This window comes from Aspergillus ochraceoroseus, assembly GCF_002846915.1.
Source record: "Aspergillus ochraceoroseus IBT 24754 chromosome Unknown P175scaffold_5, whole genome shotgun sequence".
NCBI lineage: Eukaryota > Fungi > Ascomycota > Eurotiomycetes > Eurotiales > Aspergillaceae > Aspergillus > Aspergillus ochraceoroseus.
In genome coordinates, this window is record NW_024468480.1 from 1,374,741 (window position 1) to 1,390,704 (window position 15,964).

Here is a 15,964-nt window from a genome sequence, read left to right on the forward strand (position 1 = left end):
AGTGTCTCCGGGACTAGGCCTAAACAGGGAAAGCATCATCAGCGCCCAGCAAAAGTTATGGTAATCAACATTTCCCCCAGCGCCTTATCCTGAGCGCGCTTCGAGTCTGTGTTCTAGATTCTGTCCGGATTTTCTCCTTGTTGTTAGTTTCTTTGCCCTAATAGACAAGATCTCTGTGTTCTTGAGCGTTATCACTCCTTTCTCCGTGGTGCTCTCATTATCACCTATCTGTCCTGTGGCTCCTGCGGAATCGCGTTCGGAGAACGTGGCTTCTCCCCTGGTTGTACCTCAACGCTTCATCTACGGCTCGAATTCTGTCTTTCCCGAAAGTGCACTGTTTCAGCTCCTGGATCCCATCTCAATTGCTTCCCTGACCACGACGGGATGCGAACAATCGGCGCTCAATCCTACAGGTCCGTTTAATTAGCGCCGGAGAGATGTTAAGCTCCGCTACGCCTGCGCTACCTTTTCATAATGTCCAGACTTCTGGTTCAAGACCTTCCTCGGTAGCACCTCCTGGAGTTCACTCCCAGGCTGCGCCTTCAGTGAGTCGAATGGAATCGCCTGGCTTCTTGATTTATTGATCCGTTTACTGATTGCCCCTTTGTCCATAGAACTCCACCTCCACCTACTCGCAGCTAGACCCGCAGGAAACGGCGCAGTGCCTTCAGACCTCTCTCATCCACGGGTTGAGCCCGGCAGAAGCCGAGCTACGTTTTATACGAAATGGCCCGAACGAGTTACCACATGAAGAGCCAGAACCGTTGTGGCTTCGATTCCTGAAGCAATTCAAGGAGACGCTAATCCTCCTCCTCCTAGCGTCCGCAGCAATCTCGTTCTTCATGGGGAACTTTGACGATGCTGTCAGCATTACTTTAGCTGTCACCATCGTTGTTACGGTTGGCTTTGTTCAGGAATACCGCTCCGAAAAATCCCTTGAAGCCCTCAACCGCCTCGTCCCACATCACGCTCATCTAATCCGTGACGTCCCGTTGAATGTTTCCCCCATTGCTCACCCTACTACCACCATCCCAGACGAAGAGGTCGAGTTGCAAGAGTTTCGAAGCAAGAGTCCGGGATCGGGATCGGTGTCTGCTGCAGTCAAGGCCTCTACCACTGTGCCGGCCAATGAACTGGTGCCCGGTGACTTGGTTCTCTTTACTGTTGGAGACCGCATTCCAGCCGATATTCGAATTACCGCCGCCACAGATCTGACTATTGACGAATCTAATTTGACTGGCGAAAATGAGCCGGTTGTCAAGTTTCCAGACGCGATTCGTAACCAAAAGAATCTCTCAACCCACTCATCCAAGATTAGCCCTCCCCGTTCGCCATTTTATGATGCCCCAGCCAGCGGCGCAGTCGGCGCAGATATCCGTCTGAATGAACAGCACAACATCGCCTTCATGGGAACACTGGTTCGATCCGGATATGGCCAGGGGATTGTCATTGGAACTGGCGCGAAGACCGAGTTTGGAAGCATATCAGCTTCGCTTCAGGAGATCGAAAGCCCACGAACGCCTTTACAGCTGTCCATGGACCGTCTAGGCCAAGAATTGAGTTATATCTCGTTTGGTGTCATTGGTCTGATTGTCGTGGTGGGTTTGATCCAAGGCCGAAAAGTTCTGGATATGTTTACCATTGGCGTTTCGCTCGCGGTTGCTGCCATTCCGGAGGGCTTGCCAATTATCGTCACCGTCACTCTTGCGCTCGGTGTGCTACGGATGGCCTCCAGAGGAGCTATCATGCGGCGGCTCCCGAGTGTTGAAACACTCGGCTCCGTAAACGTAGTCTGCAGTGACAAAACGGGAACACTCACTCTCAACCATATGACGGTTACCAAGATGTGGCATTTCGACTGCCCCGAGCCCTTCGAAATTCACAATGATGTTACCTCCTTGACTCCTGGACCCGCCGCTCGTACTGTACTCCGTGTCGGTAACATTGCTAACAACGCGCGCTTATCGCGTGTTCACGCGAATTCCCCCGCGAGCGCATCCTCCGCTGCAGTACTGTCTTCCACCGATGATAGCGCATCGGGGTCTGTCAAGAGCCGCTGGGTTGGCCAGCCCACGGACGTCGCAATTTTGGATCTGCTAGATGCTTTCGGAGAAGATGATGTGCGTGATCGTATCTGTGCTCGGGTCGCCGAGACTCCTTTTAGCTCTGAGCGCAAGTGGATGGGAGTGATTATTGGTAGCGACTCGGGCTCCACGGGGGGCCCCAACATGGCTTACATTAAAGGTGCTTTGGAACCCGTCCTGAGGCGTTGCGACACGTATCTGACGAAGGATGGCCGGGAGGTCATATTGGATGAGCCGCGGCGTCAGGCTGTGCGGCATGCTGCGGAACAGATGGCATCGGAGGGACTCAGGGTGTTGTCATTCGCCAGCGGAGCCGTGAGAGATGCCGGCAGGGGCAGGGCGGCCTTTGGTAGCCGATCCGGTACTCCCGCGTTGCGTGCCAGCCCAGGTGATGAGGACGACCGCTACAGTGGCCTCGTCTTTGCTGGACTGGTTGGTATGAATGACCCCCCGCGTAAAGATGTCCACAAGTCCATCCGTCGCCTCATGGCAGGTGGTGTACGAGTGATCATGATTACAGGGGATGCTGAAACGACGGCGGTTGCGATTGCCAAGAAGCTGGGAATGCCTGTTAGTGACGCAGCTGGGGCTCGAAACGTCCTCAACGGGGAAGACATTGATCGCATGGGTACCTCGGAGCTGTCCCAGGCGCTCTCGTCCGTTTCCATCTTTGCGCGGACCAGTCCTGACCACAAGATGAAAATTGTTCGCGCCCTGCAGTCTCGCGGTGATGTGGTTGCGATGACGGGTGATGGAGTCAATGATGCCCCCGCATTGAAGAAGGCTGATATCGGCATTGCGATGGGCAAGCTGGGGACGGACGTGGCGAAAGAGGCGGCGGATATGATTCTCACCGACGACGACTTTTCTACGATCCTGCGGGCTATCGAACAGGGCAAAGGGATCTTTTACAATATCCAGAACTTTATTACGTTCCAGCTCAGCACCAGTGTGGCGGCCTTGAGTTTAGTGTTGCTCAGTACGACGCTTGGGTTTAAGAACCCGCTTAATGCGATGCAAATTCTTTGGATCAGTATGTTTTCTTTCCCTTTCTCCCTCTTGGGGGGTTTGTTTCTGTTTCTAACCAAAATTAGATATTCTGATGGATGGACCGCCAGCCCAATCTCTGGGAGTGGAACCAGTTGACCCGACAATCATGGGACGTCCCCCTCGACCCAAGACGGCGCGGGTGCTCACGAAACCCTTGATCCAGCGGGTACTTACGTCGGCGTTTGTAATCATGGTTGGGACTTTGATGATCTACGTTTACGAGATGGGGGATGTGGACGACGCGGGGCAGCCGGGCCAGCGGTCTCGGGTGGTGACGGCGCACGACACGACGATGACCTTTACGTGTTTCGTGCTGTTTGACATGTTCAATGCGCTCACGTGCCGCAGTGAGGGCAAATCGGTGCTCCGGGGGGAACTGGCTCTGTTTGGCAATAAGATGTTCAACTACGCGGTGCTCGGGTCGCTGGCGGGCCAGGCCTGTGTGATCTACCTGCCGTTCCTGCAGCGGGTGTTTCAGACGGAGGCCCTGAACCTGGCGCATCTGTTCAAGCTGGTGTGCATATCGAGCACGGTGTTTTGGGTGGACGAGGGACGCAAGTACTATCAATGGTTGCAGCGACGGCGGGCGGTGGGGGGTGGGTACAGTGTCAATGTGTAGGCTGATGAGATGTATAGAGGGTTGTACAGATATTATATACTACCTAATAATGAGAGACGGATTCAGTATCTTATATTGGTACCCTGCATAAATAAAAGTCAGAGCAAAGTCTCGGTCGGGTACCTGACTGACCCGGATGTGTAACGGTATTACGGTATTATCGATTAAGTTTCTTCTTCGCACCTTCTTTTTCCGAGAATGCGAATCTGATTGGCCAAGAACCTCTTATCTGCAGAACCGACATACTAAGCTCTTTCCGGCGTCAACGGATCCACAGTGGCCAAAGTCTTATCGTGCCCTATCAGCCAATCATTTCGACGACGTGATGACTGAGAGAAACTCGCTGCCCTCCTCGAACTGATAAGCTGGACTTGAAATGTTATTGGAGATATGTCTAACTCTATAAGTAGAGACTTCCTCCCAACTCTGAAGAGGAGCGGTTTCGGACTCTGATTATACCCGACATTGACCATGGTCCTCTTCAGCCTCTAAAAACCTGTCCGGCAATTGATCTTTGCCACTACAACAACCCCAGCTAATATCTAGGAACTAACATGATATGATCGCTACTCCTATCTCATTCATTGGATGGTTGTTTCCTAAGCGCGCCTTGCAGAGCCTGGAACCTTTCCCTTTTCCAGGGCCAACTTGGCACTGTTAACAATGGTCAAATTCCAATATAAATCTGGTCCGTCTCCACAGTTGACATCCGTCGATCTTACTTTACCGTTTGTCCGGTTATCGCTGGGCGATTCTGTTAGTTATTCAATTGCTCACTTATCATTCCTGCTCTGCCTATATTATCTCTCTCTTCCCCGTCTTCTCCATCTTTCTCCATCTTTCCCCTTTACCCTCAATCTCTCTCTCTCTCCACCATTCTCTGTTCCACGTTGATCGAGGCTACTTACATTCTTCATCGCTTCTAATCCTCCCTTGAAACAACCCCCTCAAAACCCTAACCAACCCTAACCAACCTCCGCTTAAACTCAAAAAAAAAAAATCATTGACAACTCTTACCTTCACCATGGCCGACACCAAGGCCGTCTACACCCCCGAATATGCCTCCTACAACTGGACTGGCGCCCCCTCCGACTATTCCGCTCTCGCTACAAATGAATTGGGTGGCGATTCGCGTATGTGACCCTGCGCAGCGTGAATATACGCAAGCTCTGACTTAACTTCCAACAGGAACTGAGAACCTGAACAAATGGTTTCAATCTGGGGATCAGGCCTTCATCATTGTCGCCTCCGCTATGGTCATGCTCATGGTTCCCGGCCTCGGTTTCCTCTACTCCGGTCTCGCGCGTCGCAAGTCCGCGCTCAGTATGATCTGGGCCTGTATGGCCTCGATGTGTGTGGTCACTTTCCAATGGTACTTTTGGGGTTATTCGTTGGCCTTTTCTCCCACCGCGACCAACGGTTACATTGGAAACCTGCGCAATTTTGGTCTGATGAAGGTCTTGGCCGATCCCAGCCCGGGATCGCCTTTGGTGCCTACCCTGCTTTATGCTTTCTATCAGGTGCTTACACTCCAATCTAACCTAGACATATTTTTTTTTTCCCCCTTGGCTAATAATGTAGATGCAATTCTGCGCCGTCACCGCTGCTATCGTCATGGGAGCCGTCGCCGAACGAGGTCGTCTTCTTCCCGCCATGGTTTTCACCTTCATCTGGGCTACGATCGTCTACTGCCCAATTGCCTGCTGGGCGTGGAATGTGAACGGATGGGCATTTAAATACGGTGTCTTGGATTATGCTGGTGGTGGTCCCGTCGAAATTGGCTCTGGTCTGTCCGCGCTCGCCTACTCCATGGTTCTCGGTCGTCGTCAGGAGCGCATGATGCTCAACTTCCGCCCTCACAATGTTTCGCTTATTCTGCTCGGAACCGTTTTCCTCTGGTTTGGATGGCTGGGATTCAACGGGGGCTCTGCCTTTGGTGCCAACATGCGCGCAACGATGGCCTGCTGGAACACCAACCTGACTGCGGTCTTTGGCGCTGCTACCTGGGTGATTCTGGATTGGCGATTGGCCCGCAAGTGGTCAATGGTGGGTTGGTGCTCTGGTACCATTTCTGGTCTTGTGGCTGCCACTCCGGCCTCGGGATTCATCACTCCTTGGGCCAGCGTTGTGCTTGGAATTGTGACTGGAATCGTGTGCAATTACGCGACAAAGGGTATGCTCCTTTATTTCTCTCTCTCTCTCTCTCTCTCTCTCTCTCTCTTCCCGCGAGCTAATATTTTTTTTTCCCCTTTAGTCAAATACTGGATCAGAATTGATGACTCGATGGATGTCTTCGCGGAGCACGGTGTCGCCGGTATCGTCGGTCTAATTTTCAACGCGCTTTTTGCAGACGACGCCATTGTTGGCCTGGACGGCGTCAACACCGGTCTTGGAATGGGCGGATGGGTTATCCACAATTACAAGCAGCTCTATATTCAGATTGCATATATCGTTGCCGCCAGCGCGTATGCCTTTGTTGTTTCCGCCATCATCGCCTACGCCATCAACGCCATTCCCGGCCTGAAACTCCGTGCCTCCGAGGAAGCCGAACTGCTCGGCATGGATGACGACCAGCTCGGTGAATTTGCTTACGATTACGTCGAGGTCCGCCGCGACTACCTCGCCTGGACCCCTCAAAAGCAAGAACAGCTCGCAGACGGCCACGAGATCCCCGCTGCAGCCCGATACGGAATCGGAGAGCACAGCGACATGATGTTGGACGGCCAAACCCCCGTCGGCGGAGACAGCCGCGGTAGCGAACACTCGGGGATTCAAGAGATCAAGGAACAGGCGCAAGCGCAAGCGCAAGCGCCACCGTCGCTCCCGGCACACCCTGCGGAAGATGAGAAGGCCGTTCAGCCTTAGTTTTCTTCTCCTCCTTCTTTTTCTTCTATTGATTGATGTTGATTTCCCATTTCCCTGCTCAAGATATCCCACCTTTGTTCTCTTTCTGGCTGAGCCAGTTCTTTTTTTTTTTTTTTTCCTACTATGTATTATTTCCCATTCCCAGTATGCGTGTGTTTGCCATTAAGCAGGCGTTTCTTTTTTTCTTTTTTTTTTTGTCCTTTCTGATTAAAACCAAGCCCTAGATTGGTTTTTTTTTTCATGTTTTATGTTTTGGATAAAAGAATTGGCATGCGAAGTTGGTTGGTTTTGTATATATAATAATATCTGATACCGCGAAGACTTTCAATTTTGATCTTGATCTTGGTCTGTGGCTTGGAATAGTTAACTAACTACTACTCTATAGAGCTGGAACTTACTTGCTTGCTTTACAGAGCGGGTCTTGTTGTAGTTTACCTAGTATATTCATATACATATATACATATCGGTAATCATTAACTACCCTTTATACTAACTGACTAACTATACTTACTAGGAAAGAAAAGGAAGGAAAGGAAAGGTAACAATAATATATGGAATGAATCTACTTTATGTATCTCTAACATCAACAACAATAATATAATAATATAGGATAGAATAGAATAGAATAGAAAAAAAAAAAAAACTACCGCTTCACAACCATCGCCCTAACTCTCCTCCTCTCGTCCGCACTCAACTTCCCCACTACTTCCACCGTCTCCCCGCCCCGCACCACATCCTCCCACTCATCCTCGTCCATCCCCAGCACAAGCCCCATCTGTAGACATCGCGCAAAGGTTTCGCGGTGCTTGTACCGGCCCGAAACCAAGACCGGCCCGGATGACCCGCCGCCCGCCCCACTACCGTGCCCAGCACCGAGCTTACCCCCGCCCACGTCTACGGCGGCGCTAACAAGCGCGGCGACATCGCGCTCGAGTCGCGTGGCGCCGAGCGCGTTCACTCGGCCGGCGTAGGCCCAGAGACGCTTCTCGAGCAGGCGCGCGAGGTAAGCGGTTGTGACGCCGAGGAGGCGGTCAAAGGCTGGCGGGTTGAGGATTCGCGAGAACGGGAGGAGCAGTTCCGTCCAGCTGAAGCTGAAGCGCGGGCGGACGACCTCGGCGCGGAGATTGTGGGTGTTGTCGTCGTCGTCGTCTGGGTTGTCTGGGTCGTCTGGGTCGTGGTGGTGATGGTGATGGTGATGGTGATGGAGATGGGCGGCGGTGTTGGTTGTTGCTGTTGTGGAGTCGTCCGAATCGTAGTAGTTGTTTGTATTGGCGGACGTAGAGGTCGGGGCGGAGTCTGTGCCGGGTTGGTAGTCGATGTCGCGGAAGGCGTCCGAGAGGATCGGGCGGAGACGGTGCTTGATGAGGTTGTTGAAGACGACTTGGATGCCGTCGGAGAGGAGGTCGGTGACTTTTGCTTCAAAGCTAGAGGAAAGAGATTGGAGGGTTTGGGCGACGAGGGAGGCATCCGCTGCGGAGGGGAAGAGCGTGTGGAGCTGGTCGGTTTCTTCGGATTGGCCGTCTGGACCCGGGATGGTTTGTTTGGCCTCGGTGATATTCTGCACGATGCGCCGGATGTAGTCGACGGCGACGTCGAGGTTGTTGATCAGCACGAGGAAGGAGATCACGATGTGTTCGGGCGGTGGAGCGCCCTGGTGGGTGGCGCGGGGGTAGCACTCATCGCGCATCTTGCGTTGCGTCATGCCGATGAAGTCGGAGCCCAGCACGCGGGAGAGCGTTGGCACGACGCTGGTGACAACGGCGATTTGGGATGTTGCGAGGGACTGCTGGAGGACTTTGTTGACGATGTACATAATATCGTCGACGGCGGAGGTGATGTGCGGCGGGTTTGCCTTCAATGGACGCTGCGGGTTTAAGGTAAGACCGGATGGTTGCTCGTCGAGCTGGAATGCCTTTTCCACAGAGCGGCGGAAGAAGAAAGTCGTCATGGAGTTGAAGGGGGAGATCAGACGGTCTCCAATTTTCTTGGAGAGGGTTGATTCGTGGAGGAACTGGGGGAGCGTAAACTCCTTGTTCTTTTTCTTTTTCTTTTTCTTTTTCTCGTCGTCGCCGGCATCGTCGGTGGACTATATATGTGTAAGTCGTTTAGCAAGGGTCTAGCAGACAAGGGACTGAAACGCACGTTGCATGTTTCTGCCAGGAATCGACAGTAGAGTGACCACCGTCCCAGCATAACGGCCATCTCATTCAGCAGCCCATCTATCTCCTTCATATCAACCCCTTCATCCTCGATACTGTCCCGTGTAGCTGGAGAATTCGACCGCGACGTCGCACTTCGTTGCGGCGGCAGAAAGCTCTGCACCAAGAAGGTAAACGCATAGGATTTGATATCCATTAGCTTGCGATCGACCTGCCTCTCATCACTCCAGGTATCCAGGACGATCCCCCCCTGCACATCAGCCTCCAACTGCAGCCGCTCAATCACGCGATTCATCTTCCTCGGCCCATAGTGCCGCTCCACCAGTCCTCCATGCCCATCAATGATCTGGGCAATATGCTCGAACAGCTTCGTAAGCGTGTTGGCATAGAAGAACCCGTCCTTCTGCACCTGCGCAGCTCCACCAGCAGCTCCTCCCGCAGATGTCGCATTCAAATTCGACCTGGCTCTCGACGCAACACCCTGGCAAACATACCGCCCATAAACATCCAGGCCAACCTCGGAGCGCCCAATCAACGGAAACAACTTGAAAAACCTGGTGATCTTGGCCCCATTATTCTCCTTGACGGCCTTTTCAAACTCCCTCAAAAACAATCCACACAGCGACTCCGCGGCATTCTCCAAAGTCACATTGGGCGGATCCGGCACCTCAGCGGTGGGGACCATCTCGGCGGCAAATTTCCCAGTCACCACTTCGCGTGGCACCTTCGCCGCTCGATTCAAGTAAGTCGCGGCGGTCTCCCAGTCCTGAGGCGCGCCCATGGACCCAGCAACACCCAGCACGCAAGCCTTCAGCTCCGAGACCTGCTCCACGACCTGTAGCGTTGTCTTGACCCGGAACTGTTCCAGATCCAGGCGGCGCACGGCACTCGAGATCCGATCGGCGGTGGTGGCGGCGTCCGCGAGCATCCCGTGGCTGATTGCTCGGGTGGTGCTGGTTTGGGAACCCAGATGGGCGCGGAGTAGGTCCAACCGTCCGAGTTCCCGGGAGAAGTCCTTTTGCGAGGCAACCAGGGCGTCCAGCCGTGCTGTTACCGAGGCTTCTTGATCGTGGAGGTGCGTGAGCGTCGCTCGGATCTCAGCAATGGAGCTAGCATTGTAGATATCTGGGGAAGAGGGGGGGGCGTTGTTGACGGGAGGGGAGGCGGAATGGGTCATATTGCTTTTCAGTCCAGCTGTTCTCTAGCTGTCTGACCTGCTGGCTGACCTGCTGGGGGAGCAATTGATGAATGTTGGGAGAGTTGGCTGTTGTTGGCAGCGAACTGGCGATGTGGCAGAAGCAGAGTAGGCGGTGAGCGTCAGTTGAGTACGGAAGAATTTATGAATGCATTCCTTGATTGAATTCAGATTCTTTGTATATGATAGTTTGAATATAATCATTAGAATACTAGGTACTCTAGTCTAGGATACGTAGATACTTTTTTTTTTTTAGAAATGAAGCAAGAGTACGGAGTAAGGTGTAAATATTATAGATGCCTCAGGCGGAACATTGGGCAAATGAAAAACGTCATGCAAAATAATTCCAATTCAAATCCTCTCTTGACACACACCAACTTTGCTGTCGTTACCGATTATTCTTTGCGTTTTCCACCTGCTGTTATTACTCTTATCCAGACACCAACCAATTCTGACCCAGGTTGATCGCTGCAGCGCAGAATGGGGAATGAATCGTCTACAGTCGTAGATGAACATACCCCTCCATCTGTACTGGAAGCACGGACAATGGAGGCGGTTGCGAAATATATCCAGCAGAAGGAGGTGCGCCGAGTCGTGGTAATGGTATGCTTTTCTATTTTTTTTTTTTTTTTTTCCTACTGTGTGATACTTACTGAACTATTTTTTTACCGATATAGGTCGGCGCTGGGATCAGTACATCGGCTGGAATTCCCGACTTCCGATCCCCTGATACAGGTATCTATTCAAATCTGATCCATCTGGACCTCCCAGACCCTGAAGCCGTCTTCGACATCAGTTTCTTCCGAGAAAACCCCAGACCCTTTTATGCGCTGGCACGCGAGATCGCGCCAGGCCAGTACCGACCTACGATTGCGCACTCGTTCGTGAAACTCCTCTACGACAAGGGCCTGCTGCTGAAGCACTTCACGCAGAACATTGACTGTCTGGAGCGGCTGGCGGGTGTTCCGGGCGACATGATCGTCGAGGCGCACGGCAGTTTCGCAACACAGCGCTGCATTGACTGTAAGACGGAGTACGCGGAGGAGTTGATGAAAGTGGCCATTGCCACGGGGGAGGTGCCGCTTTGCGAGCAGTGCCAGGGGCTCGTGAAGCCGGATATTGTCTTCTTCGGGGAGGCCCTGCCGGAAGGGTTCTTTGACAATCGCACGTTACCGGAGCAGGCCGATCTCTGTATTGTGATGGGCACGAGTTTGTCGGTGCAGCCGTTTGCGAGTTTGCCGTCGATGTGTCGCGACGGGGTGCCGCGCGTGCTGATCAACCGGGAGCGGGTGGGGGGTCTGGGGTCGCGGCCAGATGATGTGCTGATTCTGGGGGATTGTGATGGCGGCGTGCGGAAGCTGGCTCGCGCGTTAGGGTGGGAGGAAGAACTCCTTCGTCTGTGGGAGTCGACGAACCCGGATCAGGCGACTCGTGCGGCTGAGTTGGCGCCTCCTCAAACTCGCGAGGAGCGACTGCAGCATGAGATTGAGCGGTTGACGGCTGAGGTGGACCGGACGTTGGAGATCTCGCATGCTTACCAGGCCAAGGTGATGCAGCATCTAGATGGCCAGGGGGCAGAGGAACCCAAGCCACTCGTTACGGGGTTGGCGCATGTTTTCCCTCATCTGGCGCAGAAGAACTGTTCCTCATAGAATTTTAGCAGGTGAGATTTATGTGGCGTGGCGTATTGTGTTTTGAGAGGCTGTTGGCGTTGACTGATTTTTTTTTTTCTTTTTTTTTCATGAATACATAATGAGGTATGAGTAGAAGCAACCAGGTAGATTTATTTCGATCTGATGAATCTTTGTATTCCATCGAGTTGACTTCCACCTACTTCGTACATACAGCGTGGTTCTACACGGAATGAATCCTTTTAAGAGGAGAGGATACATCATATTGTATAACTATCATACTAATTCTTAATCACGATCAAAATCCAACCTGTCATGATCATGAGACTATTATCAAGATGTTAGATATTATTAGTAGTAGTAGTAGTATTATATTATCCTCTACTTTGTATATTAACTTAGGTATATATATAGTCATATATAATATTGTCATCTGATCAACTATCGGTGTGTCCCAACTCAGGATACAATTCTCTATATTAATTTAGATATATCAACACCCAACTTACCATCAGCTGAAGCTATTATTAACTATTATTAACTATCATTTATTAACTATTTCCTGTGGGGTGACTTGGTCAGACTAGAATCAGAGCTTCCGTCCCCCACATTGTTTTTGCCCCATTTATTTGCTTCTCTTCTTCTTTCCCCCCCTTTCTTTTTCTCCTTCATCTCAATCCTCATCTTCTCACTTCATCTCTTTCATCCGTTTTCTTCGTTCATCAAGTATTCTTTATCTTCCAAAATGGTTGGACTTGGCCCTAAGCGTCCTCCCTCTCGTCGGGGTACGTTGACATCATCATCATCATTATCAACCCCTCCTCTCCTCCAGATGGTTGACCACTCTCTTTCCCAGGGTCCATGTCGGACATGCCCCAGGATCTCCTCGGGCAGATAAAGGAATTCGAAGAGGTCTTTACCGTCGATGCTGCAAAGCTCAAGCAGATTGTCGCTCATTTCATCAAGGAACTTGAAAAGGGTCAGTCTCTTATCATCCCTATATTCAAAACAAAGACTCATCATACGTTATCATTAGGCCTCAGTGTTGAGGGTGGCAACATTGTAAGGCTATAAAGTTCCCTTTTTTTTTGTTTGCTCTTAAAAGGAGGGGAGGAAGGAGGGTTTCATGACTGACCAGCTAGCCTATGAACGTCACCTGGGTGATGGGATTCCCCGATGGTGAAGAACAGGGAACCTTCCTCGCTCTCGATATGGGAGGTACCAACTTGCGGGTCTGTGAAATTACCCTCACCAAAGAAACGGGTGCCTTCGATATCATCCAGTCCAAGTACCGAATTCCCGAGGAGCTCAAGACCGGTACCGCAGATGAGCTGTGGGAGTACATTGTCGATTGTGTTCAGCAATTCATCGAATTCCACCACGAAAACGAAAACCTCCACAAGCTGCCATTGGGCTTCACCTTTTCCTACCCTGCTACTCAGGATTACATTGACCACGGTGTGCTCCAACGCTGGACCAAGGGGTTCGACATTGCCGGAGTGGAAGGCGAGGATGTCGTTCCACCCCTCGAGAAGATCTTCAAGGAGAGAGTACGTGGCCTGACTTCGCTCGGGAGATCGATCAGCTAACTGATGTTTTGCTATAGGGCCTTCCAATCAGGGTCGCCGCCTTGATCAATGACACCACCGGAACCCTGATTGCCTCCGCCTACACCGATCCCCAGATGAAGATTGGTTGCATCTTTGGCACCGGTGTCAACGCCGCCTACATGGAAAACGTCGGCTCAGTCCCCAAGCTGGCCCACATGAACCTTCCCCCCGACATGCCCATTGCCATTAACTGCGAATATGGCGCGTTCGATAACGAACACATCGTGCTGCCCCTGACCAAGTACGACCACATCATTGACCGCGACTCCCCCCGTCCCGGTCAGCAGGCCTTTGAGAAGATGACCGCCGGTCTGTACCTGGGGGAAATCTTCCGTCTGGCCCTGGTGGATCTCTTGGACAGCCGACCTGGGCTCATTTTCCAGAACCAGGATTGCTCCCAGCTGCGCATCCCCTATTTGCTCGATTCTTCCTTCCTGGCTGCCATTGAGGAAGATCCCTATGAGAACTTGTTGGAAACCGAGGAGTTGGTCCGGGCCAAGCTGAAGGTCAAGCCGACCCGTGCGGAGCTGGAAATGATGCGGCGTCTGGCCGAGTTGATTGGTACTCGGGCTGCTCGCCTGTCCGCCTGCGGTGTGGCTGCGATCTGCAAGAAGAAGAACATCGAATCCTGCCACGTGGGCGCTGACGGCTCTGTCTTCACGAAATACCCCCACTTCAAGGCCCGTGGAGCCAAGGCCCTCCGGGAGATCCTCGACTGGGCCCCCCAAGAGAAGGACAAGGTCGTGGTCATGGCTGCTGAGGACGGATCGGGCGTGGGAGCCGCTCTCATTGCGGCGTTGACCTTGAAGCGATTCCGTGCGGGCAACCTGGCCGGTATCCGCAACATGAACGAAATGAAGTCTTTGGTTTAGTTTTTAGAATACTCCGAAACGTATTATTGGAGGGCGCCTATTTTGGATTTCGGTGGATTATCTTATGGTTATGAATGACCAAACATAAGAAATATTCGTACCTGCCTAGGACATCGTGGAGGCTTTATGATTCAGCCGACCAAGTCAATAGACATGTTAGACACTATGATTCTTTTCTCTCCTCCTCGCCATGTAGTCAGCCAGTCGTCGGCTCCGGATTTGAATCCTTCCAGCAGAGGCTTCCTGGAAGGAGCTCTTGCCGGATTGGCCGTTGGGCTGGGTATCGCGGTCTTCATCAAGTGGCGTCACCTTGTATAGCTTGTTCAAAGGTTCCAAACAGGCTACGCTTTCAACTCGATATCTAGGATACTCATCAGCTATCTCAGGAGCGGGTAAATCGGTCTACCGATGGAAAATAATGGAAATAATTCTCGTGATGCGATCAGTAGATAAAAAACCGAGACTATTCATAAATCATTATTTAGATACCCGAGGGCAGCCGGACTTGAGTTGAGGTAATTGGCATTCTTGTAAGAATACCCCCTGCCCACCTACCAAGTCCTTCAGAGTCCCAGAACAACAAGAAGAAGAAGAAGAATACAACCCTCCAAATAATCTTTCCTAGCATGGTGAAATTCATGAACATCCGCATCTAAAATCCCATTTGCGAGCGTTGGCATTTCCCACGCAAACATTCTCCGGGAGCGTCTTGTTGTTGTATAGCCGGAATCAGACGTACGCGCTCGTCTAGCACCACACATGTATACTATAAAGATAAAGATAAAGATATAAATATGATAGCTTCTTCTTCTTCTTCTTCTTGCTATACTCATACATTCTCATATTTCCAATCATAAGCAAAATGCAGCTCTTTTCCCTTCTCTTCCTCGCCCTGACTGCCCTGGCAGCACCAGCGCCAGCACCAGCTCTCGCTCCAGCCCCTACCGACACAAACGTCAAAGTCAATCCCAGTGCAATCGTGGCCTTTGGTTCCTCTGTCTTAGCAAGTACGCCGGTTGCTGCACTGGTCGCGTCTCCGTCATCTACTTCTACGACCTCTGCAACCTCTGCAACCTCTACGTCTTCTGTAGCCTCCTCGCCTACGAGTAGTAGTGCATCTGCTGTTCTCGAAACAAGCCAGGTAGACAGCGAGACCAAGAGTGTATGTTTTCTTCTTCTTCTTCTTCTTCTTCTTCTTCTTCTTCTTCCTCCTTCTGTTGTTGTTGTTGTTGTTGTTGTTGTTGTTGCTGCTGCTGTTGTGTGTGTTCTATAGAATCAGAATCATAGTCATATCATACATATACTAACAGATAAAACAGGATGTGGTGCGTATTTCCTACTTTCTATTTATTAGAGCAGAAGAAAAAGAAGAAAAGCAAGCTAGCTAACCATCTGCTATTAATAACTAACTATAATAGGTCACTGGTCTTCTTGGTACTGTAAGTGCATATACTACCTACCTACCTACCTACCTACCTACCTACCTACCTACCTACCTACCTACCTATACTATACTATACTATACTATACTATACATAGTATATATATACATATATCCTCTTGAAGAACGAGAGAAGTGGCTAACTTGGTTTTTTTATAGCTTGGGCTCAGTGTAAGTTTCCCCTGGCTATCGCTACTATCTCTACGATGGAATGCTGTCGGACTGTTCTGATCTTGTTTAGGGTCTTCTTGGATCTCGGTCTATCGAGTAGGTCTACTAGGTAATGGTATAGAGATGGAGAGAAAGAAAGAAAGAAAGAAAGAAAGAAAGAAAGAGATGGAGTGCTGCTGCTGCTATTGTGATGATGATGTGATATGTTATGTGTGGTTATGTGTGGTTATGTGTGGTTATGTGTGGTTATGTGTGGTATGCGTGTTA

The 15,964-nt window shown here is 51.2% G+C and overlaps 7 protein-coding genes across 7 annotated transcripts; 6 read left to right on the forward strand and 1 right to left on the reverse strand.

Moving 5' to 3' along the window:
- The first annotated feature begins 101 nt into the window (after positions 1–101).
- pmr1 (Ca(2+)/Mn(2+)-transporting P-type ATPase PMR1) lies at positions 102–3,811 on the forward strand. The gene is made up of 3 exons (XM_040894731.1): positions 102–545; positions 615–3,117; positions 3,179–3,811. The coding sequence occupies exons 1-3, from the start codon at positions 438–440 to the stop codon at positions 3,751–3,753; spliced, it is 3,186 nt and encodes a 1,061-aa protein (XP_040751526.1). The 5' UTR covers positions 102–437; the 3' UTR covers positions 3,754–3,811.
- Positions 3,812–4,777: 966 nt separating this feature from the next.
- On the forward strand, positions 4,778–6,618 carry P175DRAFT_0510076 (ammonium transporter; the record flags this gene model as incomplete). Its single annotated transcript, XM_040898484.1, has 4 exons — positions 4,778–4,886; positions 4,942–5,273; positions 5,335–5,926; positions 6,008–6,618. 4 exons carry the CDS (start codon positions 4,778–4,780, stop codon positions 6,616–6,618), a joined length of 1,644 nt encoding a protein of 547 aa, XP_040751527.1.
- A 554-nt stretch (positions 6,619–7,172) lies between these two features.
- Positions 7,173–10,038, reverse strand: P175DRAFT_0517129 (Golgi transport complex subunit COG4). The gene is made up of 2 exons (XM_040898961.1): positions 8,761–10,038; positions 7,173–8,704 (listed from the first exon to the last, which is right to left on the reverse strand). The coding sequence occupies exons 1-2, from the start codon at positions 9,952–9,954 to the stop codon at positions 7,262–7,264; spliced, it is 2,637 nt and encodes an 878-aa protein (XP_040751528.1). The 5' UTR covers positions 9,955–10,038; the 3' UTR covers positions 7,173–7,261.
- Positions 10,039–10,272: 234 nt separating this feature from the next.
- P175DRAFT_0460578 (SIR2 family NAD-dependent protein deacylase) lies at positions 10,273–11,941 on the forward strand. Its single transcript, XM_040894732.1, has 2 exons — positions 10,273–10,575; positions 10,650–11,941. Exons 1-2 carry the CDS (start codon positions 10,453–10,455, stop codon positions 11,622–11,624), a joined length of 1,098 nt encoding a protein of 365 aa, XP_040751529.1. The 5' UTR covers positions 10,273–10,452; the 3' UTR covers positions 11,625–11,941.
- Positions 11,942–12,467: 526 nt separating this feature from the next.
- On the forward strand, positions 12,468–12,724 carry P175DRAFT_0502289 (uncharacterized protein). The gene has a single exon (XM_040897344.1). The coding sequence runs from the start codon at positions 12,474–12,476 to the stop codon at positions 12,675–12,677; it is 204 nt and encodes a 67-aa protein (XP_040751530.1). The 5' UTR covers positions 12,468–12,473; the 3' UTR covers positions 12,678–12,724.
- Positions 12,639–14,529, forward strand: P175DRAFT_0502290 (putative hexokinase Kxk). The gene is made up of 2 exons (XM_040897345.1): positions 12,639–13,153; positions 13,210–14,529. The coding sequence occupies exons 1-2, from the start codon at positions 12,749–12,751 to the stop codon at positions 14,083–14,085; spliced, it is 1,281 nt and encodes a 426-aa protein (XP_040751531.1). The 5' UTR covers positions 12,639–12,748; the 3' UTR covers positions 14,086–14,529.
- Positions 14,530–14,866: 337 nt separating this feature from the next.
- Positions 14,867–15,954, forward strand: P175DRAFT_0524403 (uncharacterized protein; the record flags this gene model as incomplete). Its single annotated transcript, XM_040899362.1, has 4 exons — positions 14,867–15,253; positions 15,503–15,524; positions 15,686–15,697; positions 15,768–15,954. Coding segments are annotated over exons 1-4 (525 nt in total), but the record flags the coding sequence as incomplete, so codon positions are not given.
- Positions 15,955–15,964: the final 10 nt, after the last annotated feature.